This window comes from Ruditapes philippinarum, unplaced genomic scaffold, assembly GCF_026571515.1.
Source record: "Ruditapes philippinarum isolate M1 unplaced genomic scaffold, ASM2657151v2 ctg899_1_1_1_1, whole genome shotgun sequence".
Taxonomy (NCBI): Eukaryota; Metazoa; Mollusca; class Bivalvia; order Venerida; family Veneridae; genus Ruditapes; species Ruditapes philippinarum.
This window is the reverse complement of record NW_026856839.1, coordinates 206,615-233,192: the sequence shown is the minus strand read 5'-3', so window position 1 is coordinate 233,192 and position 26,578 is coordinate 206,615. Positions and strand designations below refer to the sequence as shown.

Genomic DNA, 26,578 nt, shown 5'->3' with positions numbered 1-26,578 from the left:
AGAAAATACATTGAATATGGGTAAAATCCACTTATTGCCTTAACCCTTTGAGATATTGCTTTGAAACTTTTAATGCTATTTCACATCATTACCCCCATCTGTACGCAAGAGAAGGTAACTCTGTCAAGGATTTGTTTTAAAAATTAAGGCCTTTTATCGACTTAGAATCTTGGTTAAGTTTTTAGTACCAGTCCACTTTTTGACTGAACTGTTTGAGATATTAATTTGAAAGTTGGAATACTTGTTTACAATCATGATTCCCAAACATGTCCAGGAGAAGGTAATTCTGTCAAAGATTTTATTTGAATTATGGCCCTTAACTGTCAATGTTTTGTATTATAGGCAAGCACTAAAAAACTCAACTCAGTTTTTTTTTCTTTCTTACCAGCCCTCTTTTGACTTAAACATTTCAAACTTTGCTGCAGTGTTCAAGGGTATCACACAATTCAGTAAAATAATTCTTCACTAAATATCTTAATGCTCATGGCCATTGTTCACTTTAAAAATACAGAGATTCTTGTATTGCCTTTTACTGCAAAAACTTTTTTTATTGGCAAGCAATAAAAAAGTCGAGCGCGCTGTCTTACGGACAGCTCTTGTTGTGTCTCTTGCTACATAGTAGCTGCAAAATGCCACAAAGAAGCCGCAACATAATTATAGGAACAGACTGGCCAATCACCCCTCAATGTGACTGCTTTATTGGCTACCATCAGACGACACATGTGAAAAAACGTTGGAATGATATCTCTCAACCCAAGGATTGCGGGTTCGAGCCTTTGAGTTTAATATACACTATTTATCACTGTAGAAACCAGAATATGTACTAGCTTCTTCCAGAAAAAGAAACTCGAGTTGAAAGTGGTTCAAATAAGTTACAATTAAATTTGCATTTTTTTCACCATGACTGGAATCAAAGAATATTGATACTGAGGTTGACTTTGATAGATACCCTAGAGACATTAAGGTAACTACAGTTTGATCTAGTTATAAACCACCAGATAAACGCCTTTTAATGTGCGCGTGCGCGTTGTGTGCGCGTGCAAAAACATCTCTTTGCGTGAGGATGTTTTTACATTACGGTACTTACACTATAGTGATGTTATATATTTTCACATTTACATTTTGTAAATTTTAATATTTATTGTCACAGAGAAAAGGATAAATTATATACCTGTATATGAAAAAACCAAAATTCGTCATAAATAATACAATATGTTTCAACACTCCTTTGCTACATCTGTTAGTTAATTACTTTTTTCTATCGTATATTACGGGATAACTTTAACGTTTCAAAATCAAATTTCTGTCGGACTAGGAGCTCGTATTTTCGATGTAAGTTTCTTTTGATTTTACATTTGCTTATAGTTTTCTTATGATAGTAAGTGAAATAATTCAAATAATCTAACCCTTTCGCTCCCAAAAAATGTAATTTTATACATATAATAATAGTGTGCAACATTTAAGAATTAAATAACAAGAATTTGTTTTTAGAGATGAATTATTTTTCCCGGCTCGTGAAAATGTGTGGAATTTGATAGTGTTTCGTGAAAATATATTCCATATTTCACTCAAACGAAAACAATATCCTCTTAGTATATAAAATGTATATGAAAAATAATATGTGATTATTTTCTATCCTCAAACCAAAATATGACAAAAATGAAATATTTTTTTTTTAATTCATTGAATCAACTAGATAATTTCATATTCAAATAACAGATATACCCATGTTGTTGGCAAATAAAGGGATCGTTCAGTGATCTTGTAATAATGAATTTATAAAATTATTTAGTTTAATTTATTCGTTTATAAGTGAAGACTCGCCCTTTGATAAAAAATCACGGTTACACAAATGCATGAGATCAACGACTGCTTTTAGTATCATTTTAATAATAATTCTGTTGGAAACAAAAGCAACTTGTTGCACCCAGTATAGAGCCTGGCCAGTATGGATATCCATGCAGTCCATGCAGTCTAACTATAGGCTGTAGATTGTTGGAATTTTTGTATTTTGATCGTGAAATAAATTTTACTTTGAAAACACTTTTCCAAATTTAAAACAGGGCAAAATAGAGAGAAATAAGAATCCATAAAGAAAGCCCAACACGGCAAAATTTAAAATGTTGCAGGCTCGGTTTGATTGAGCCTGTTCATGGACGGTACTGTAAAGTACAAACTACCGTCCACGCCCGCTAGCACCGGCTTAATTCAACATTTAAAATTGAACTGGAAAAATTTAGAATTTTGAAACATTCGCAGATGTGTTCATATGGCAGTTATCATGGAACCTTCAATGTGACACGTTAGTGCCATTCCATGAAAAGCGGCATATGGTCCCCAAGTAAAAAAAAACGTGTGCCCTAAACGAGAAAACAATAGGCGGAACTAAATAAAATACAGATATGATGTCAAAAGACAAATTTTAAAAGCAATGGATATCATAGCATACTGATTATTGTCCACGTGGCAGGCTGTAAATTTTTTTTAACTGGTTGAATTTCTAAATATTTTCCCATCCATTTTGTATATATTACAAGTCAAAAAAAAGAAAAAAAAGAAAAAAAAAGAAAATTAAAAAATATATGTAGATAATAAAAATAACAAATAAAAAATAAAAATGAATAAATAAAAGAAAAAAATAATAAGAAACCAGGCAAAAAAGAAATACTCCTTATTTCTCTTTTTAACAGAAACAACTCAACAATGATGTCACCGTTATCAAAGTTGACGGTTATATTTCTACTGATTCCACATACGCAAGGTAAGTTTTCATAGTTGACATAAATATTATTACTTATAATAACGCGAATCAATTTCTCGAATTTAGATTGGCTTGTATACACTGTGTATACGATGCAAGCCTTTTACTGACTTTCACTATTGAGCATTTTAAGTGAGACTTCAATTTCTTTTGCAACACCATTTTGAACTATATATGCATTGAGTTTCAGGTTGGTTTTATAAGGTGCCGGAAGTTTGTTACGGGGACTTAGGGTGTTTCCCTAATTCCTTGCCGTTTTACAACACCTTACACTTATTGCCGCGCTCACCTGAGATAATTGATACAAAATTTACTCTCTATACCCGAGACCTCACATCCGTGATAGATCATGAAAATTTGCAAAATATCACAGTGGCAAAACAAATTAAGGTTATTGTACACGGGTATATCAGTTCCGAAGCGGCACCCTGGGTACAAATTATGATACAAGAGCTATTAACATATGTAAGTTTTACACCCATTACTTTTATAAACATTATTGATGTGTTTTTTATGTGAATATTAAATTTTTACAACATATTTTTCGTTTTAAGAATTAAAATATTTTCATCGCAAAAAATTGTACATGTACTGATGTTAATTCTTCCTGCGAAAATTGAATGAATTTGTCAGACGGTTGGCTGAAATCCGCAATGTCGTTCTGGAATATCATTGGCCACTTCACCAAATATTCAAAAGAAAAAAATCAGTTAAAAGGTGCGCTTCTTTGAAAAATGCAAGACATTGTTTTTTTTTTGACGACTCGAAATTGAAGAATCTCAACCCTTAACAAGCAAACTATTTTAGATGAATTCTGTTCATCTAGCCAAAACCATTCGTCATTTTTAGTGAAATTTTCAAAATAAATTCTGACCGGATAACGAACAGTGCAGACCAAAATAAGACTGATGCACTGGTCATCAGACTCCTGCACATGATTTTTGTTTCTATATCAATACAGTATGATTATTACGTCATCACTGTGGATTGGAGTAACGGTGCGGATGTAAATTATTTCCAAGCTGCAGCAGATACACGTCTGATTGGGGCGGAACTTGCGCGCCTTCTTAATGCTATAAAGGACGTTAAAAATATCTTGCCCGGAGACGTGCACATAATTGGACACAGCTTTGGTGCACATATAGCCGGATACGCCGGGGAGATCATGTCTGGTATCGGCAGAATTACAGGTTTACATAAACTCATACATATCTGAACTATTGTGGTGATTTTTTAATCAATATTTGTTACAGATTTATGTTAACTTAATTATAAAATATAAATACCTGATTTATTATGGTGAATTTTAAATCAACATTTGATAAAGTTAACGTTAATTTATACATACCTGCATCATTATGGTGATTTTTTTAAAACAATGTTTGTTCACTAAAGTCTTTGAACAATGGTTAGTTGTGCACATATTAAGGGGACTTGAGTTTATATAGATTTGTAATGGTGAGTAAAGTGGGTACTGTACAGTAGTAAAAATAACCTTTAATGCCAATATCAATTGTGTTAGTGGGCATATATTTACCGACAAAATACTTTTTATGTAAGTTAAAGCATTAATTGCAATGCACATCTAATCTTATGACTTTGTTTAAAGCGTATAAAAACTGAATACAACCACTTGCTGATCCCCGCATTAGAATTCTTGATACTTGAAAGACCAGTTGAGCAATTAAAATCTACTCGAACCAGTAAGCATATCCGGTTTAAAAGCCTTATAAACTTAAACGTTCTGTACTTATCACATAAAACGAATGAAAATAAAATACTTATTCGATATTCGTAAAAAGTTATATCATATAAATATATTCGAAAAGTTTTGTTCCAGGCTTGGATCCAGCAGGTCCTGCATTCGAATATTGGCCGGAAATTACTCGCCTGGACAAAAATGACGCTGTTTTTGTTGACGTCATTCACACTGACGGCGATCTCGTAGGTGGTAGGTTGCAGTTAAATATTATCGTCTGCATACTACATGCCTAAGGTGCAATCTTTTATTTTGTTTCTATTCTAATAGTTAACTTCCCAGAATGTATAAGAGCTCGTCCCAACGCCAAAAATATGCCTTTTTCCTGAACTGTCACGCATCGAATACTTTGATGAACTAACTGTAGTGCGTTCGTTATAGCTTTCCACGCAAAGCAATAATGTTTATGAACACCGACGATTCTGGCGGAAAGAAAAAATTGCAGTGTTTGAAGCGGAAACGTCGACCATATTGTAACAATCGGAACTTCTTCGGCTATTATTCGAAGACTGACGGAAAGGCCCGAAAAGTTGCAATTTCATATTGTAATTTTCCGGAAGCTTGGCCAAGCATTCCCAAACACAAATAGTGATACAGTGATCTCTGTCGTGGAAAAAAGTTTTTTCGGCCGAAGTTTGACTTCTTGTAAAATTTACAGGGAATAACTGAACATAAGTTATATAGTGGTCATTAATGAAATCTGGGAATCTCATTGGCCATTCTAAAATAAAATGTAAAGGATAGCTCTTGTCATTCTAAGGTAGTTCAAAACTAAAAAAGGAAATGATAGTTCTTGCCATTATGAAATAAAATGTAAAGGATAGTTCTAAAATAAAATGTACAGGATAGTTCTTTAACTTTCTAGTTAAATTGCTCAGATATTTAAGTTTTGTTTAACATTCAGATCTCATTACATTTTCTAGTGAAAAAGTTTATTTTACGTTAGAACTTACTTGGTTTATTTTGCACAGAGTTTTAAATTTTGTCAAAATTAATGAGAATAATATTAGAACTTATCACATACTCGTGCCGATTTTGCGACTCCGTAAATATGATATTGCACGGCCGTGCATATATTTTGACGTGACGTCATTAGCGTTATTCAAACATAGTGTAAAGACGCGCTAAATGTTAGCGTTATACTATAGGCGCGTCAAAGAAATATGACTCTTATTTCACCTTAAACGGTCTTTATTTTTGGTATTTGATAAATAGAATATTAAATTCGTGTAAGTTCATTACTGAATTTATTGCACTCGTTGAATAAAATAATATTATGCTCGCAAGAGGCTCGCATAATATAATTTTATTCAACTCGTGCAATAAATTCAGTATTGAACTTCCACTCATTCAATATCCTCTATTTATGAGGTACTCTTAGTGTAAGATGTTCAATGAGTTTCTAATATATTATATAATTTTTGATGTGTTCAGTTGATATAATGTTTATGATTTTTATATATTTTTTGCATTATCAATCAAGTATGTATTTATAAAAAATAATTGCCTTACCGACTGCGTAGATGTTGGTGATTGAAATTAAGTTCATTTACAGAATCACGACTGGTTTGTTCAGGAACACATCTTAAAGTGTTCCATTTTTCAAGAATAATATCCATACTGGAAATTATAACGTCATTGTTATGCAAGCTATACTAACATTTCTATATGACTTTGCATGGAAAACTATATAAGAACTAACAGATGCAAGTTAACCAGTATTACATCGCCCGAGTATCTTTTTTTAAAGATACATCTTGTTTTTAATAAAGACACGTTGATGTATATTTACAGGTATAGGTATGATGAGAGCTGTGGGACACATTGATTTTTACCCCAATGGAGGGAAGGTTCAGCCTGGTTGCACTCAGGGAGAGGTTGATATAATTGAAGTCTTGAACGGTGATATAGGCAAGTTTTAGTAATGAAAAAGAAAAATTCTGGTCACTTTCGTCCTCTCATTTTCCTACCTACTTCTTACTTGATTTTCAGTTTTGGTGATTCTCAGTCAGACTTCGTATGTATTAAAATTTAAACTCACGGGCTTTGCCTTTTTACCATAAATTTATCACAAATGGTCAGAATAATACTAAATCAATGAGAATGCATATGATAAACATATACAATGTATGTGTGAATAACAAGTTTTAAACTTCAAATGATTTTATCGTTTATTGTAAACTTCTGTTACTTCAAATACATGTAGTTTTCAAATGTTATTCATTTTATTTTAATATTTGTATTTTTCTGTTGATTTAGCAAGAAAATAGGTTACAATGATAGTACACATATTTTCAGGACAATTGCTGAACCTTCTTGACTTATTGTTATGCAGCCATCGTCGTTCATACTACTATTTCATTGAGTCAATCAACAGTCTGTGTCCGTTTACGTCATACCCATGTGACACGATAGACGACCAATCGTCTGCTAACTGCAATGCGTGCGGCACCGGATGTGCACTGATGGGATTTCATGCTGCACCTGGTATGAACCACGGGAAATACTTCCTGCAAACAAACGCAGCAGTACCTTTCTGCATTGCTTGAGTTAGACGGAAACAGTTAAAATAAATTTCAGTAAATTAAGACCATTTTAAGAACTAACAAGCTATATCACTACAATATATCAACAATAAAATATTCGCATTCATCTTATTTTGTTATTCATTCCTCTTATATTCCAAAAAGTGAATATGTTCCCAAACATGCAGTGATTGCTGAAACGTTTTAAAACAGATAAATGAAAACGTAGGCTTGTTCTGATAACCAGATTGAAAATATCAAGAAAACACAAATGTATGTAGAAGTGACATTTTGTTCATCTAAGTGTAAATGGTCAGTGAACAGGTAAAAATCAAAATAACTTTGACATGTTTGCCATACTTGTGTTCAATTTAATATTTTGCTATGAAAAATAGTTAATAATCCACGTGACTTACAAATTTCTATTAAATTCGTTCAGAATGTATTGGTATTCATAAAAAGAGTGGGGCAGTATTTTTTTATAATAAAAGTCGTCATAAACATTTTAGTGGTTAAGGTGTCTGCCTCCCAACCCAGAGATCATGGGTTCGAGCCCTACTCGGGTCACGACCATGTTTCTTCATATGACACCAGTACTGGTTGGTTCCAGAAAGCGGACTCGAAAGTGATTAATAAAAGTTGCAGGAGCTTGTTTCGCAATCGAGCTTAAATAAACATGTTAAAACCAAACATTTTTTAGACAATCGTCATTATAATAGTCAACCTTTTGAACTATATTACTAATTCAACTAGACTCAAAAGCGCAAAATTAGCATAATGTTAGTTTAAAATCATGTCGAAATTTGAAGACGCCTTCATAACAATGCACGTTATGCCAAAGAAAATTATAAATTTTCCTTCATGTTGTAACCATGTATTTATGTAGTTTATGCTTAAATACACTTAAGTGAAATTATATATACTGAGTATGTATAAAATTATGCTGATAAAACAATTTTCAAACACCAAAGAATATGTAAAATACGTACTGCAAATATCTGTTCATATTAAATGTAATCATTAAAATATATGCATTCATTTCTTATTGGAAAATTTGACAAAACAAATTTCTAATTACCTCCCTTATTTACACGAAATGTTAAATTCGGTAATGTCTTTATAAATAATGCTTTTTGGAACCTATAATATTGATAAATCTTAATTTGAGCACCATATTTATGATTTAAAACCATAAAAATTGTGTTACATGATCTTTAAGGAAGGGCAAACATGAGTTTATAACATCTGAAAAATTACCTTAGAGTACTTAATATGATGTGTGTGTCTTGATGAAAGAAGCGTTAAATGTGAAATTATTTGTTATAAAAGTAGCAAAATGTAAAGAAAGTAATATTTTACTTTCATATAAATATAATATCACGACAACTGTTCTAACTGCGAAAAAGCAACAAAAGAAAAATATGTTTTAGGTAATTAGCCAATGAGTAATTTTTTTGAAACTATAACAGTACATCAAACAACAAAAAAACTTTTGAGAAATAAAAGCCATTTCCGAGGCCTAATTAAAGGTCCATTATTCCCCAGAAATTTGCCAATTAACTGAAACATCTTTTTTGATTTCTGGCTTTTTTTGTAGTATCCAAAAAGTTACTTATTTGCCAATTAACTGAAACATCTTTTCTTTCTGGCTTTTTTTTGTCAATAAGTACAACCGATAAAATCTGCGTGAGACACTTACGGTAGAGTCTGTGGCCGGTTAATGTATCATTTTTAAATAATTTCTTTTATTTCTAAACTATATTAAGCCTGAACATAAACGAGTTCCATCGTTTTTAAATTAAGAGTGTCGGTCCTAAATTTAACATTCTATTATTACTAATTGATTGAATTCTGAGTTTATTCAACCGTATTGTCATGTACAACTGCGTCCAATAAGCAATGTACATTTTATTTGACATATCCCGACATATGAACGAAAAGCGGGCCCTAAGATGACTACTTAATAGGTGGAACTATAAAATTATAACAATAAATATGTCTGTTGTCGAAGATAACTTTTGTCTGTTTTTTGTTTGTTTTTAATTATTGTTTATTTGAATTATTTACTTATCTTTTTAATTCGCTGGTGGTTTCTTTTGTGTCTTGTTCCTGTTTGTTTTTGTTGACGTGGTTGTTTAATTAAATGATGTAAATATGTTGTTGATTAAATTGAATTATATGAATATGGCCTTATACCTCCCCAGCCCCCTCAAAAAATCTGCATCATGACTCAAACAGCGACTTTACAGCGCAATAGACACAGTTTCAAAAACCGGTTTTCAACTATTCTAAAAATAAATTTATATCACAGGCGACGGAGCGTTAACTTAATAATCCAATACATCTACAGAGCGTTGTGACATTCTTTCTCAATGAATGGGATAGTGTATAGTTTAAACTATGTATACAAAATACAACTAACGGACGAAAAGACATACCCGTTTATTGAATAACATGGCTGAAAACGAAAACCCAGAACTTCAAGAAGAAGAAGAAGAAGAAGTGCCGAAAGTAACGGAAATAAAATGGAGTGAAGATTTCATGGACTTTCATTCATTTGAGAATAGTTCTGGACTTCCACAGGTTGTTCGCTACGAAGGACTGTCACGTGGAGCGGGTGTGGGATCTACACTTCCACCCGGTTTAAGAATTTACTCCGAACAACCCGTGTTGTTCTTTACTCGAACATGTAAAAGGCATGTAAAGGCACGGACAATATACCACGACAAAGAGGGACCGTATTTTGAGGTGGGACAGACGCTTGATATCCCAGACGATTTTGATGGTCAGTATCACTAAAATACTTAATATGTTGTTGTACTTTGTTGTTGTTGTCACCACCGTCGTCGTCGTCGTCGTTGTTGTTGTTGTACATATCGTATCTCATCCAGAATCACGCATATCATAAATCTTTATATGAATAATTCATAGCCCTGGGCTAATCTAAATTTGTAATATAAATACTGGTATACCATACTATGAACTATGTAACTATAAATGTATCCATCCTATTTAACTATTTAATTCTTTATTGTACCGAGTAAAATTCAGTAAATCCACATTTTTAATTTAATAATGTTACTGTTTTACTTGTTTTAAACAGTTTTAATAGTTTAAACTGCTTAATATTTAGTGGTTGTTTAAATGAAAAGTCTATTGTAAAAAGAGTATAAAACTATTGATTTAACAGTGATTGATTCCGCCTCTGTCATGTTGAAAACATTTATAATTGTAAACAAGAATAAACACTGTACAATCAATAAATTATTGTTTCTTTTATAATATAAACTGTTAAGATATTGTAGCGAAATGAGACGCTCAGATCTGTTTGGTTAATCTTGGATGTTATCATTTCAGCGCAAATTATAAAAGAATTTTGACAACAAAAATATCAAAGCAATATCTTAACAATATTAACAGCATAGGTAACGGAGAACATGGATCTGTCATGATACTATTTTACCCAAATAGGTTACTGGTATATATCCACAAAAAATGTTTATTAATAATTTTAAAATTCCCTTCACAACGTACGAGTATTCTTTTAATGTATTGAATGAGCAAACAAAGTAAAGTTAATATAACAAAATATCACTCTTAGAGTCATTTCAGATTTGTCAACACGCTTGGTTCCGCATTTTATCTTTAACAAAAAAAAAATCAATTGTGTTCTTTCAGGATGGTTTGAAATAGTACCACCAGATTTTGGCCGAGGGCCGGTATTTCGAACAATTGGCCAGCTTGCAGAAGTCGGACCACGGAAATTCTTCACACGCACTCACATCCGAGCGATTCGTGTTGAAGAAGAGCCTAGTGAAAGTGCAAACGAGAAAGAAGAAACTCAAGATAAAGGTGAAGGTCAAAGTTTCAAAGAAAGAAAAATACCTGCTGGAACAATTTTGACTGTTAGTGGAACATTTGCCGCCAAATGGCAGACGACAGCACAGACTGGTTTATTGAAAAGAAAAAGTAAGGAATGGACTACGGTTGAAATTCAGTATCTAAAATGCGTGGATACTGATGGTAAAGAAGTGCTGGTTCCAATGTCAACACGCGGAAAATTCAATATTATTTATGAAAAAGGGGTAAAAGATGGTCGCGCTATTTATAGAATGAAAGACATTTTGACAGATCTTCACCTGCCGCTTAAAGTTCGAATGATCTACGGTAAAGCACCAGTGGTTCCCTGCATTTTTACTGGTATGTTGATTCTAAAGGAACAAGTCAAAGAAGATACGATTATAGCCAGTACGATTTTAAATAAAAGAAATGTATTATTTGAACTTCCGTTTAGCACTCCGTGTAATATCAAAACGGCCGTTGACCAGGAAGATTTCGAAAACATGCGGACTTATATAGACGCAAACAATTTGTGCAAAAAGTATGCCAATTCTTACGGAAGCCTGATAAAACTGTCACCGGAACTAGACACCGACCAACAAATGATTCAGCATATTCCAACGGAAAAGAGGAAAACACGTGACGAGAGTTTGAAGACGCTTGATTTAATAACAAACATCAGTTTGACTGATGATGAACCGCGAGACTACTTTATGGAGTCGTCTGATTCAGACTCTATCCAAAGTGGTGAGACCGCGCCGCTAGGTCTCGGACAGATGATGGAATTGCGAGAAATCGTTCTTCCGCGGAATAATCAGTCAATAAGTAGTGCTTAAGAAAATACATCCTTTGAAATTTGATTGTGTAAAGTAAAAGTTTGTTGGCATAAAATAGGTCATTGCTGTGAATCATATATCAAGCGCAAGAAACATTTGAAATTGTGTAATTATAACAGAAGATGAAAACTTACTTGTAAAGTGCGAAGGACAGTCATTCATAACCATTGTTTGAAAATTATCAGTAACCTCCCTTAATACACCATTCATATAAAATACGTGCAAGAATAAAATAAGAGCATAAACTATATAATTTGTCATTTTGCCAAAAAAAGTTATGAATGTATTTCATTGATTGTATGAGTTGAAGTCGAAACTCGAGAGCATTTCACTGCTGTGCTGTTTACTTAAAATTTTGTATGGCTTAATATGCTATTTTTGAATAATTGAAACGAATGTTTTATTATGCCTTCATATAAGCTTATTTTAATTAAAGAAATATTAGATGATTAAATTGTAGTTCGTGTTATATTTCTGTTTGTTGGTCAGAAGGCCACATTTAAAATTACTATCAAGCCAGCTGCCGAAAGATCGGTACCCATAATGCACAAAAGGGCACCTGAGGTCTCCCTCGAAAGCTCAAAAGTGTCCACGTATCTTTAACAGTATCGATGTGTCATCAACCCAACCGAAAAAATAGATGAAGTGAAGAAAAAATCAGTTGGCATTTTTTTCCCTGAACGTTGGTTCTATAACCTCAACTTTCTATCCTCTAAAACTGCTTCCAGTGACACATTTAGCGCTTCATTGCCACGTCCCATGTAAATGCGAGCTCAGGGACCTAATGTAGGGAATGGGACCGGGGCACTCGGGTATGGAAATTTACGTAATTTTGAAGAAAAGGGAATTTCGACAAAATACTCATAATTTTAAGTACTACATATCCTATTTCGCAAATAAAGCAAATTTTGATATGATATTGTTGATGGTCATAATTTTTATGCTTTAGGCAGGTAAAAATTATTTAATTTTAATTTTGTTTATTATTATTGGTTTTTTAGGGGATTTTTTTCCAAAAGTAGAGAAAGATATACATTCTAAATGGGGTGGGGGTCGTAAAAAACTAATCGTTAAATGAGGACCGTGGAGTTCGATGCTATGTATGCAGTCATGTGTAAAGAAATGCACATTGACCTTATTTTATATTATGTATTTGAGCCGCGTCATGACAAAACCAACATAATGGGTTTGCGACCAGCATGGATCCAGACCAGCCTGCGCATGGATCCATGCTGGTCGCAAACCCATTATGTTGGTTTTGTCATGACACGGCTCATTTTATTTCCAGATACCTTAAATTTTTACAGCTTTAAAGCCTAAACCGAGACATGCAAGGCGTGTGTCATCATGTAGTAGACATTGAACAAAGTCTTTTATTATTAACACTGTAAATTCAGAGGAATAAAACTATCACCGGCGAAACAGTCCATTGCGTGTAGAATATGATTCTTTATATGTATATTAATAAGGTAAACCCGTTTTTTTAAAATAGATGTTTTATTTTGAAATAGATTTTTTATTTTGAAACAGATGCTTTATTTTGAAATAGATGTTTTATTTATCACTTTACAATTGTCAGTATATTTATTGGCAACATGCAAGAACTGTATAAATCCAGAACTATTTTTTATCCATACAGCTCTAATTTCTCATATCATACTCAAAGCGTCTATATTTTATACATACATGTACACATAAACCAAGGCATTCACAATTCTAAAAGTCTTAATGGTAAAATAATATAGTTCAAAACTGGTTCATGTGACGACTGTAGGACCAGAATCTGATTCTGTTACGTTGAGATTTTGACAGCAATAAAGCCTTGCCTGTATAGATGTCTTCTTCTTTAATCCCAATCAGCTTTTCTGTTCTGGACACATTTTTTGAAATGTCAACACAAACAACATTTTCTCTGCTTTCCTTTTTCTGAAGAATTTTGCCGTTCACTCTTGCAGCATGTTTCTGAAGGATTTTGCTATCTACTCTTGCTTCATCATCTGTTCTACACCAGCTGAGGTCGAGCTTTGGTATTGGTACCCAGCCTTCAACACGCATGTATTCACCGTCAACTACGAGCACGAATTTCTCGTACATGTAACCATGTCCAGGTTTATCTAAAAGATCATTGGTTGCATATTTATACAACCACATAAAGCTACTGATGTTAAGTTTCCACTTCTGTGGTCCGTCAGTAAAAAATGATTCCATATTTATTCTTGGTACACAAAAGTGAATGATGTCACCTGAATAGTTCAGAGATTTGCTTGCGTCACCATTCTGATAACTTTTGATACAGCGGCTGAATAAATGTCGTAGATATTCCGTCATTTTTGTCAGCTTTTTATAGCATGCACGATCTGTTCAGTTGTGTTGTAGAAACCGTCACTAAGTAGCTTCGCAACGACGTAACGTCCATGACGTGTTGACGTCAATGACATCATATCTTTTAACGTAAAACTGTAAATATGACAATTAACTACTCATTCTCTATTTTATGTGATCAGCAATGAGATTTGACAAGATACCTTTTGGAAGAATGTTTAACAAACACATTTGAAGATTAATTTAAAAGAAAGGTAAACAAGTACATGTATAATGAAATCGACAACAGAGAAATTATCAAGAAAAATTACCAAAATGTGCTGAAGAAATAACGTGACAATATATAACCAGTGTTCTGATTTTGTTGTGATATAGCTGCCACACAAGATTGAAAGCTCACGGCATTGTCATTAGAAAACGACAGGTCAGATGTCCGTGTGGCATAGGTTTTAGCCTGTCACTGCTTAGCTTATTATTATCAATCCCCTTCCGCATAGCGGAAAGGGGATTATAGGAATGGCCTCCTTCTGTCCGTCCGTAACACTTTCGTGTCAGTTCCATAACTTTTAAACCGCTGATTTTTTTTTGAAATTACTTGGCACAAATGATCACCATAATGAGACGATGTGCGGAGAAGCAATAATTGAATTGCAACCTCCAAGGTCAAGGTCACACTTACAGGTCAAATGTAAGAAAGACTACATTTCGTGTCTGTCTATAACATTTAAACTGCTGCAATGTTTTAAAATAACTTGAATAACCAGAAATGGTCACCATTATGACACCACTGGCAGAGCACAATAATCAAGTCACAACCCTAAAGGTCAGGGTCACACTCAAAGGTCCAATGTAAAAACATCTATTTTTCATGTCAGCTCTATAACTTATTGACAATTCACAGGTTTTATATATTACTTGGCACAAATGATCCCCACCATGACACAATCTGCAGAGCTCAACATCCAGGTTGCTACACCCAAGGTCAAGGTTATATGTTCTCCATAACTTTTTTGACTTTATGGAAGATCTTAAATATCTTGGCACAAATAATCACCATCGTGAGACTATGTGCTTATGATATGCATGACACAACATCAAGGTCATGGTTGGTAAAAGGTCAAGAAGTACACTCATGACTGCGGAAGGGGATTTAGCTGTCTACTTTGTTTAAAAATTGGTATGGCTTATTTAAATTTCGCTCTCATTGAATAGTTGGTTGAAACGAATGTTTTATTATGTCTTCATATGAGCATATTGTCATTAAAGAAAGATAACATGATAAGTGCAGTTCGTGTTATAAATCTGTTTGTTAGTCAAAAGATCACTATCAAGCAAGTTTACGAAAGATCGGTATTCTACTTAGGTGTCCCTCATTGCGCTACTCAGGTACCCATACTGCATGAAGGGGCACCTGAGGTCTCCCTCCACCAGATGTCACCTTCAACCAGTAAAGCTCAAGTTTCTAGGTGTTCGTAACAATGTCGATGTGTCTTTTAACCCAACTGAAAAAAGTTAGATAAATAAGTAAAGAAAAAAAACAGTGTGCATTTTTATTCTCTGTACTGTGTTTCTATAACCACAACTGCAACCTACCACCCTCCAAAACTGCCTCCATTTTACTTCCAGTGACGCATTCACACGTGAGAGGAACTGTTACACGAAGGATGGAGTTCTTATGATAACTTGTCGGGAGTTCTCATGATAACTGTGAAGGAGTTCCTGGAAAACGTTATGAATTGTGTCGGAAATATATATATTTATATACCGAAGAAACACTCGTGAAAACTTGTATTTTTTCCATTAAAAGGGAATTTGTAATGTTAAATTAAACTTGCCTTATATACTGTATTATGTGTCAGAAAAAGCTTTTAAGTTCATTTTTACTCATCTCTTGCTTAAAATCTGGTAGTTTTGATTATTTGCTCATTACACATTGACCTAAAATATGATCTTCTTCGTTGCCATACTTAATTACCTAATCATAATGGAAAGTTGCAAGCATAAATTACAAATTTATACCCTATTTTTCAAATGTCACAGGGTTTTTGTGATATTTCTGAAGATGTGACTTTTGTTACTGCCAATGTGTTTCTTCTGCTTAGTTACGCCGCACTTTAGCGTATTTTATATGTCAATAAGAGTGTAAATCATTATGAAGCGAAGTATGCACATCCTTTGCACAAAATTGGTTAAATTATGTTGGTTTTGAGTGTATTTTAATTCAAAATATTTTTTTAAAATTAATTTATGCAAATTCATATTGACATTATAAAACCAAACGAATGCACTTAATGTCGTTTCTGTGTATACTGTTTGTCAACTTTAGTTTCCTTTGAAAAGTAAACGCTGAATTTACAGCAACTTCACTTTGTTCTTGTGAAGATAGGAATATATAGGCATTATGTCTTCGTACAATAGACATACACATCTATATAATGATGGCAACCTTAAGTTAGTATTCATTAGGTTGGTGTGTAAATAAAAAAATGTAAAACTGTTTAAAAGCTCACACATTTTTCTCAGTTACACGTGTTTTAAGCAACCGCCTTTCTTAAGCAGAAAATTTACACAATGTAGTTGGGCTTCCCTCAAGTAGCGGTTAAGTAATTTGTATCATTTTATACCATAATAAACAAGTATACAGGTATGATAAAAAAGTTCTCGATATCTTATTGAAGAATAACACGCGGTTATACACAGATTAAGTAACATAAAACACACTTTGATCAGTAGAGGGATGTGTCATTTAGACCAAATAATCAGAGTCGTCATTAAGTACCTCTGTAAGAAAGAGATGTTCGCCAAGGAAATCCATGAAGACTTCATGGATACACTTGGGAAGGAGTCCCTTCCTATAGCACAGTGAAAATATGGGCTGCTGAATTTAAGAGGGACAGGTAGAGCATTGGAGATGATGAGCGGCCTTGGCGGCCAAAATAGGCCACCAACGATGAAACTGCCGAAGCTGTGCATGATCTTGTCATGTGCGACAGAAGGCGAGACCTATGAAACATTGCTAGAGAAGTGGGTATATGCTTTGATTCAGTTAAGGCAATTCTGCATGTCAAAGGGTTCCGTGAGATGGGTCTCCAGACAGTTCACTTGTCTCGCTACGAGGATGAACCTGATTTTATCTACCGGATCGTAACTTATGATTGACTATCTTGAACAAGGTCGTACCATAAACGGTATGTACTATACAGGCGAATTGAGACGTCTGCGTCAAGGAATCGCGCGTAAAAGGAGGGGCAAACTGACTCAATGCGTTTTGCTCCTGCATGACAATGCGCCAGCTCATACATCCCAAGTCGCGATGGCTGCTGAAACTGACTGCGGCTTTGAAATTCTTCCCCATATTCTCCGGACTTTGCCCCCTCAGACTTCTACCTGTTTCCGAAACTGAAAACCAAGCTTCGTGGTAGACGTTTTGAAAGCAATGAAGGTGTCATGGAGGCGGTCAAAATGAGTTCTTTGATGACCAAAATAGAGAGTTCTATTTTGAAGGGTTAAACAAGTTGGATCACAGGTCGACAAAGTGCATTGATGTAGAGGGCGATTATATTGAAAAGTAAGACTTTTAGTTGGGTTCTCTGTCTACCGGAAGTACATCGGGCCGAGAACTTTTTAATTAATCCTCGTATAACCAGGATAACCTTCACACCTGTACACCCGCAATGTATATCAACTGCGGTTGGCTGTCACTACCGATCTATGTGCCCTACGGGTTCGAGCGAAAGAAGTTCGACTATATATTTTGTTATCAATTACAGCAGAAGTATCAGAGATTCTACAACTAGGATTATATAGGGGGAATGCCCATCAAACAATGACAGAAAAAAATAGTTTTTTACTGTGAAAAATTGACTGTATACATGGTATTACTTTTGTACATGGGGATACGTACTTTAAAGCAAATCATACTCATTCAGTTTAATGTAGGCTGATTTTAATGATTTGGAATCCAACCTTGATTCGAAAACATATGCAATAATCTTCCGCAATATGGAGATTTCTGTAGGTCACATGATGCTAAAGTGAATTTTATAAAGAAAGAATCATGGCCGATCAACGACATGGACCCTATGGTGACTCACATCTATTATTAAAGATTTTATTTGTACTGTCATATCGGTGCCATAGAATATTCTATGTCTCTATGGCAAGAATTGATACCTTTTAGAAATCAAAATATCTGTTGAATACCTGAAGATGACCCTCACCTCATTAAATTTAGATAAAGGTAGAACATACTACTTCATATTTTGTTTCAAACCAATTACATTTAATTTGTTTCGGCAGACCGATAGCATACTAGTAGTTACTAAACTTCCAGGAATAATGTATACATGAAGACATCACGCTTGAGTATTGAATTCAATGATCTACATCAAGCCTTTTTCCAGTCTCCAAAATCTTCGTTAGCAAAATATTATATAAAATTAAAAAGCACAAGAAACGGGGGTAGGAAAAATATCTCTTGAACTGAAATACAAACAAAACCAACATTACATAACCAAATTTTTGTGCAAACGATAAGCGAACTTCATGCATGTATACTCTTCATAAACGATTTACACATTTATTGACTAATAAAATACGCTAAAACGTGCCGCAAATTAATTAACACAAGAAACACACTGACAGTAAGAAAACTTATCATAAGTCTTAAGAACTCCGGGACATCTTCGGAGTTATCACAAGAACTCCGTGACATTTGAAAAATCGGGTATAAAGTCATTAACCTGGGCTTTACGTTAGCAACTTTCCTCCATTATAATTAAGTAATTAAGTATGGCAAAGAAGGAAATCACAATTGAAAAGGTCAGTATGTACGAATGAACAAGTAATTTGGAAATTTAACTCAAAACTACCAGATTTTAAACAAAATGCGATAGAAAATGGACTATAAAGTTTTTTTGTAAAATGTAAGGCAAGTTTAATCATCAAAGTTTATTTTAACACCTCAAACTTCCCATTTGAAGTTAAAAATAACCATTTTTCACGTGTCTTTTCTCCAGTATATAATAAAAGATTCGGTCAAAATCCGTTACGTTTTCCAGTATTTCCGTGATAGTTATCATAAAAACTCCTGACAAATTATCATAACAACTCCATCCTTTGTGTCACAGTTCCTCCCCCATGCATTTCCTGCCCTTGTGTCGCGAGCGAAAATCAACGAATGTCCAAATGCGAGTTCAGGGCCCTCATTACCTTATAGGGTACTCGGGCTGGGATCCTCAGGTAGGTGAATTTAGCGTCGTCTTATTTATTTATTTTTTTTGAAGAAAAGAGGTGATTTTGTCCATCGACAAAATACTCATAATGTTATGTACAAACTGTACTATATATTGTACTTTGCAAAAAAGCAAATTTATAATGACTAGGTTTAGGTGTCTGCCTCTCAATCCATTCATCATGGGTTCGAGCCCTAATCGGGTCACGACCATGTTTCTTCATATGTCACCAGTATTGGTTGGGTTCCAGGAAGCGGACTCGAAAGTGATTAATATAAGTTGCAAGAACTTGTTTCCCAATCGAGCTTAGATAAATATGTTAAACCAATATTACATTGTCGGTGGTAATCTGGGAGTGATTTTTTTCAAAAAGAAGAAAAGATATCGAGGGGAATAGGGCCGAATACTCGTCCTTAAAATCGTAAAATCAGGGGCCTAACCGAGGCAAGCAGGGAGCGTGTCATTAGGTAGTAGCTAACATTAAAACGTTAATTGACACAAAATCTGTTATCATTCACGGAATAAAATTAGGTTGTCCCTTGCATGTAGCATATGACTATATATACATGTATAATAATAATAATTAAGACCCATTTCTTTTAAAATAGGTGTTTTATTTATATCTTTACAGCAATCGATATAGTTATTAGCAACATTAATTGGTAAGAAAGATAAGATTTGCATAGATGTCCATATATCTCCAATTTCTCATATCTTTCCCAAATCGTCTATTTTATTTATCTAACCATCCATGTACACAAAAGCCAAGGTACATGAATTGTGTACTCAGGCATGCGTTATTCTAAAAGTCTTAATTGGTAAAATGATATAAGAACTAGTTCAAAACTGGTTCATGTGACGACTGTAGGACCAGAATCTGATTCTGTTACGTTGAGATTTTGACAGCAATAAAGCCTTGTTTGTATAGATGTCTTCTTCTTTAATCCCAATAAGCTTTTCTGTTCTGGACACATTTTTTGAAATGTCAACACAAACAACATTTTCTTTGCTTTCCTTTTTCTGAAGAGTTTTGCCGTTCACTTGTGGTGCATCATCTGTTCTACACCAGCTGAGGTCGAGCTTTGGTATTGGTACCCAGCCTTCAACACGCATGTATTCACCGTCAACTACGAGCACGAATTTCTCGTACATGTAACCATGTCCAGGTTTATCTAAAAGTTCATTGGTCGCATATTTATACAACCACATAAAGCTACTGATGTTAAGTTTCCACTTCTGCGGTCCGTCAGCAAAAAATGCTTCCATATTTATTCTTGGTACACAAAAGTAAATGATGTCACCTGAATAGTTCAGAGATTTGCTTGCGTCACCATTCTGATAACTTTTGATACAGCGGCTGAATAAATTTCTCAGATATTCCGTCATTTCTGTAAGCTTCTTATTGCATGCACGATCTGTTCAGTTGTGTTGTAGAAACCGTCGTCGAGTATCTTCGCAACGACGTGATGTCCATGACGTGTTGACGTCAATGACGTCATATTTCATTTAACGTAAAAATCTTGATAATATTATGACAATTTAATCATTCATTCTCTTTTCTATTTGATCTGTTATGACATTTGACAAAATATGGAGGTATGGTATTTGTACAGACATTTTTTTGACTATTAAATTAAAAGAAAGGTAAACAAGGATAATGAAATAAATAACAACTAAGTTATGAAAGAAAGATAATCAAAATATGCTGGTGTAAGAATCAACGTCATATATACCCAGTGGGTCGATTTTCTTTAGAATTACCTGCCGCAAAAGCACGAATGCTCCTCTTTTACGGCTATATAAAGGACATAGCACTGTGATTAGAAAACAAGGTCAGATGCCCGCGTGTTATAGGTGTTAGCCTATGCGGCAATTTCTTGGCCCATTGTAAAGGGTGGAGGCTACCTTTACAGCTTATGTGTGTGGCACCGGGTCAAGAAACAAGATCACCAGAGCACCGCTCGGGATAAGTCCGAACCACGATGATTTTATCAACGAAATACAATTTCTTTTCGAACCCCGCCGAATTCTTAGCTCACCAGCTATTTGGAAAGATTGGAGGGTCTGTTGGAGGATCTATATTTCTTTAACGGCAATATAAGGGTCAATTGGCGCTGGTCACAGCCATTATGCCGTACGTGCACCGCACGGGAAAAGCCCTGCTTTCTAAGAATACTTGTTACAACAAGCTAGAAAAGCAATGTTCTCTGTAATAGTAAAGTCTAGAAGGCTGAACCTGCCTATTAGTATGCAAATACATTTGTTTGATACAATGGTAGCACCCATTTTGTTATATGGAAGTGAAGTGTGGGGAATTGAAAATTTAGACTTGATAGATCAATTTCAGTTAAAATTCTATAAACTTATTCTTCGGTTAAAACAAAGCACTCCTAATTGTATGCTATATGGTGAACTAGGGGTGCTACCTTTGTCTATTCATGTTAAGGCTCATATTTTATGTTACTGGAATAGAATTTTAAATGCTAAACCTGAGAAAATATGTCATATATTGTATAATGTTTCTTATAAGTTGTATAGTGATGATAACAATGTAAAACTACCTTGGATCAATTATGTACACAATTTATTGGACTCTCTGGGCATGTCAAATTACTGGATGTATAATATACCTTCTTCACAGCAATTGTTCAAGAACATTGTTAAAACTAGATTGAGAGATCAATATTTACAACAATGGCATAGTTTTGTGGCTGAGTCCAGTAAAAGCCTTAATTACAGAATGTACAAAGATTCCTTTGTTTTTGAAAATTATCTAGATACTTTGCCTTACCATTTGTCTAATGCTATTTTAAAGTTCAGATGTACGAACCATAGATTACCTATAGAAAAGGGGAGATTCTTTGGTATCCCGAGAGATGAAAGAACATATCATTTATGTAATACAAACTCTTTAGGGGATGAATTTCATTACCTGTTTTGTGTGTGACTTTTTTAAGCAGGAGCGTCGTAAATATATTTCAGTAAGATATACTAGTAATCCTAATACTTTGAAATATTCATTGCTAATGAATAGTACAGACAAAAACGAGCTTGTTAAACTTGCTGTTTATTGCAGGAAAGTAATGCATGTTTTCAAATGATAAACGAGGTTGTGTAATATATGTATACATTTTGATAGTAAATAGTATTGTGTAGTATAATATTATGTTTCTTAAGGCTAACATGTATTTTTATCACCTATGTGTTAGAAATGGCTCAGTGTCTGATATTGCTTTGTTCAAATTTTGTGTTAGAAATGGCTCAGTGTCTGATATTGCTCAAATTTTGTCTGATATTTCTCAAATTTAGTCTGATATGATAATTTTCTGTTTATCTAGTCATAGCAAATTTGTATCATGTCATTTGTTCATGTTATATAGCAAATTTGTATTACGTCATTTGTTCATGTTTAATATGTTGTGTTCTGATGCCTCTCAGAGGCCTAGAATTTGAAAATAAAAGTTCAAAAGTTCAAAGTATATGTTAACTACAATTAAACATCTCTCCGGAGCGCACCGTCCGGAGAGCATTGTAACCTACCAAATGGCCTTATTCCACTACGGGTTTGCTCATGAAAAATCTCAAAAGATCAAGTTAACAGCAATATTAAACATGGTGCTGATACAAGAAACAAGGTTACCAGAAGCCCACGCGAAGATGTCATATGCTTGTACAAATTAAACTCATGTACATGTTATTAAAAGCATACTCACAACACTAAGTGCGTCGGAGCTAGTTTAGTTGTACATGTACTGTAATGTAAATAATGTCATAAAATATGACAGTTAAAATATTGACTTTTAATTCCATGCAGGTAAATTCAGAAAAGACAAATGAGGAAAATTTTATTAAGAAATAATGTCGAGTTCAAAAGAAAGTAAATTTGTCTGCGGGAAGACAAACTCATTAAAAACATTTCCCCATACCAATCAACACATTTAGGGCAACTGCCTGTCAACTAACAAATGTTGAACGAGGTTGATTCTTATGGTGACATATTTCTGCCACCAGATAACCATATAACTAACTAGTTAATTAAGAGGTTAACTAGTTACGTAACTAGTTAACCTCTTAATTAACTAGTTAGTTATCAGGTTAACTAGTTACGTAACTAGTTAACCTCTTAATTAACTAGTTAGGTATCAGGTTAACTAGTTACGTAACTAGTTAACCTCTTAATTAACTAGTTAGGTATCAGGTTAACTAGTTACGTAACTAGTTAACCTCTTAATTAACTAGTTAGGTATCAGGTTAACTAGTTACGTAACTAGTTAACCTCTTAATTAACTAGTTAGTTATCAGGTTATCTGGTGGCAGAAATATGCCACCATAGATTCTTTATGTCAGAAATTCCTTTACAATAAAAGAAATCATAACCGCTTTATCGAACACGGAAAGAAAAAGTTTCATTTATCATTTTAATCTCCATATCATTGTGTTGCTACAGAGTACATCTATTTTTAATAGGAATAAAAATTATTATAAATTGGTAGAGTCCGACTTATTTTGTTCTAGTAAATATTGACCAAAGAAGAAATGACCTTCATTTTCTTCCGTATCTTCCATATCTTTCGTTTCTTCTTTATGTCTTTTTGGCACTGTTACTGACTTACCGAACTTGAGTGGCGGTAACTTAGTTTTTTCTTCTACTTTTGACGGTTGTTGCAGGTTAAAACTTGTTTTTACTTTCATTTCTTTGGCATATTTATCTGCAGCCCCGCCACCCATGAACATTAGCTCTGGGCGGAGTGTGCCAGTTTCTAAGAGATCTGTTCCATTAGTGGACGGAGTGAATTCTGGGAACGGCAAAACCGGTAGTTCGAGGAGTTTCCGGTTTCCATCGAGTGTTTCTGCTACGATTGTCCAGTCTTTTACAATATCAAATACTTTCACAACGCCCGAAAAACCACACGGTTTACTTGGTGGCTCCCCTTTTAAAAGTTTTAGCACAAGAGGTTTTGTGAAAGCACCGACAGCGACAAGTTGTTTTAAAGTATACGCGCAAGCATTGCTGTCGGCTTTTACACTTTTTGACACAGCTTTCTTATATTCAACAATATAAAATTCTCCCGTTACATCAAACGGTATCAAAACGTCTATCCCGTCTTCAGTAACACAAACCAGACAACGCAGCAATTTTCTTTTCACAGCGTTCTTTTCAGCGACGTATTTGACGTAATCTTCAAAGACGCTGTGCACGTAAAATACTCCGGGCGGGTACTCGAGTTTTTCATACATGATTTCCTTTTTATTCAGTGGATCTAACAGAGTGAAACCAGTCAATCTTTTGGTTGAGAGGAAGGAGGCTGGCATGATCCTGGCAATGTTTGCTACGCTAAGGATTGGAACTGTATCTTCTTCTAATATCCGGAACCAACCTATAAATTAAACTTTAAAGTGAGAATAATTCTTGAGCTGTAAGAATGCAATCAAGTTCTTCAATGAAATGTAATTGTTTTCTTTAAAAAATTTTATCTTTAGATGTTTCTTTTAATCAAGTAAGTACGGTGTTTAAACTTATCAAAATTTTGATCAAAGCCTGGATTAACAAAATTATTACAGACTGAAAGCTCCTGTTTATGACAAATAGATTTACATCGGTGTACATGTATATCCAAACCTACTGGTGAGGTTTGCCTACATTTAAATGTTCACTTGGTAAAGCGATTGAAATTGTGTGATGTATTTGGATAAAATGAATCTGTTTACCCATGCATACATTGCAAATATTTGCATTCTCAAGTTATATTTGTATGTATTTTATTATGGATGTGTTTGGGACAATATGTATTTATATGAATTAAATATGACTCACTAAGTATTTGTGAATAAGTAGTCTGGGTTCAAGTCCCAAAAGTCACTGATAAACCAGAACAGAAATATTTATTGCCAGCGAGATTCACAGCACATGCATTACTGAACAAGTCGACCTGGTTATGTTCAATTTGTAAGGGATTTTTTAAAAAAAAAAGGGGGGGGGGGGTGTAGGTGCGTAGCTTGAAATTCTTGAACGAGGAGAAACTGTTTTGTAACAAAGGCAAGTGCTGTTACTGTATGTTATTAGATCCTTTTAAAAGATACCAACCAACTGACAGAATCAGTGCAGCGTACATTTTGTTCTCCAAAAAGTAAAAGACGATTGTGCTGATTATTTATCTTGATTGAACTACATTCATTGAAGTACTTTATCGAAATCAGACGAGAGTGGCTTGTTTATTTACAAAGATGTAAGTATATTTGATTCAATATGCATGATGGCATCTTTACCTGGATAGTCCACGGGAATGACTACAACTGATCCGCCCTCTTTGAACTGAACGCCATCTTTGGAAGTTTTCACTGCTACCAGACTTGATATATTCCTAGCAACGACCTTGAACCCTTTGACCTCTTTGAATAACAACAATGGCTGTTGCAGCATTGAACTAGCGTCTTTCTTCTTTTTACTTTTATCGTCTGCATTCATCTTCACTATAACCGGAAGTGTAAATTCTTTCAACAAATCCACAAGGTTTAGTGATTTTTCGGACCACAGAAGAGGTAATGTTCTTCGGACACGAGACGGACTTGTGTCTTTAGTTGCCATGGTTACGTATTTGTTCACACTTTCTGAGATAGTATGTACATAAAATCGGCAATGTAACTTATGAATAGTCAAATCCGTTTCGTATGTTGTTTAATATACATAATTATTTACACATGCAACAACACAATATATCCACATCAATCAGTCATGAACATCCTACGTTAAAATTCATTTTTTATAAACCTGATATTTTATCGCTACAGTGAACGCACTTTTAAACGAAAATCTATTTTGAATGCGGTCTTTTTGAATACACTATTCGCTTGTCATTCAGTCTAAATCGATTTTTCATCGCTTATACAAAAATCCGCAAATGAAATGTGAAAAAGAAAGCGCATGGTTATTTATTTATATACATTCGTATACATATACGAATAATTTCAATATAACTAATGGTAAACATGACTATTTCATCTTACTCTCAAACACTGTCCGTTATCCGAGGTTATCCGAAAACACACCAAATTCGCTTAAAATAAAGTTTAATTCATAGAATTATAAAGATTCGTTTTTCCCTTCATATAGTTGATCTGTTAATTCTATCGATTTATCATCACATTAATATCCCTATGTCATCCATTAGATGCGGTTTTTACATAAAACATAAACGTTTTAAAGCGTTGTAATTTGAAATTGTAAATATATTGTTATGGAGAAGCTACCGGAATGCAAATGAAGATACAAAACTGTCTTATTTCTGCCCCAGTGCACTTCG

General features: G+C 34.1%; 3 protein-coding genes across 4 annotated transcripts; 2 read left to right on the top strand and 1 right to left on the bottom strand.

The window, feature by feature from the left end:
- The first annotated feature begins 1,199 nt into the window (after positions 1 to 1,199).
- LOC132747876 (inactive pancreatic lipase-related protein 1-like) lies at positions 1,200 to 7,172 on the top strand. Of its 2 annotated transcripts, none has more exons than XM_060737402.1 (7): positions 1,200 to 1,332; positions 2,691 to 2,761; positions 2,946 to 3,226; positions 3,723 to 3,951; positions 4,602 to 4,712; positions 6,315 to 6,431; positions 6,819 to 7,172. In XM_060737402.1, the coding sequence occupies exons 2-7, from the start codon at positions 2,704 to 2,706 to the stop codon at positions 7,067 to 7,069; spliced, it is 1,047 nt and encodes a 348-aa protein (XP_060593385.1). In that variant the 5' UTR covers positions 1,200 to 1,332; positions 2,691 to 2,703; the 3' UTR covers positions 7,070 to 7,172. The 2 variants fall into 2 exon arrangements, with proteins under 2 accessions (XP_060593385.1, XP_060593386.1); XM_060737403.1 differs by having other exon boundaries at positions 1,201 to 1,332; positions 2,952 to 3,226.
- Positions 7,173 to 9,361: 2,189 nt separating this feature from the next.
- On the top strand, positions 9,362 to 12,175 carry LOC132747875 (uncharacterized). The gene is made up of 2 exons (XM_060737401.1): positions 9,362 to 9,830; positions 10,724 to 12,175. The coding sequence occupies exons 1-2, from the start codon at positions 9,500 to 9,502 to the stop codon at positions 11,719 to 11,721; spliced, it is 1,329 nt and encodes a 442-aa protein (XP_060593384.1). The 5' UTR covers positions 9,362 to 9,499; the 3' UTR covers positions 11,722 to 12,175.
- An 11,418-nt stretch (positions 12,176 to 23,593) lies between these two features.
- Positions 23,594 to 26,527, bottom strand: LOC132747873 (uncharacterized). The gene is made up of 2 exons (XM_060737400.1): positions 25,545 to 26,527; positions 23,594 to 24,655 (listed from the first exon to the last, which is right to left on the bottom strand). The coding sequence occupies exons 1-2, from the start codon at positions 25,861 to 25,863 to the stop codon at positions 23,757 to 23,759; spliced, it is 1,218 nt and encodes a 405-aa protein (XP_060593383.1). The 5' UTR covers positions 25,864 to 26,527; the 3' UTR covers positions 23,594 to 23,756.
- Positions 26,528 to 26,578: the final 51 nt, after the last annotated feature.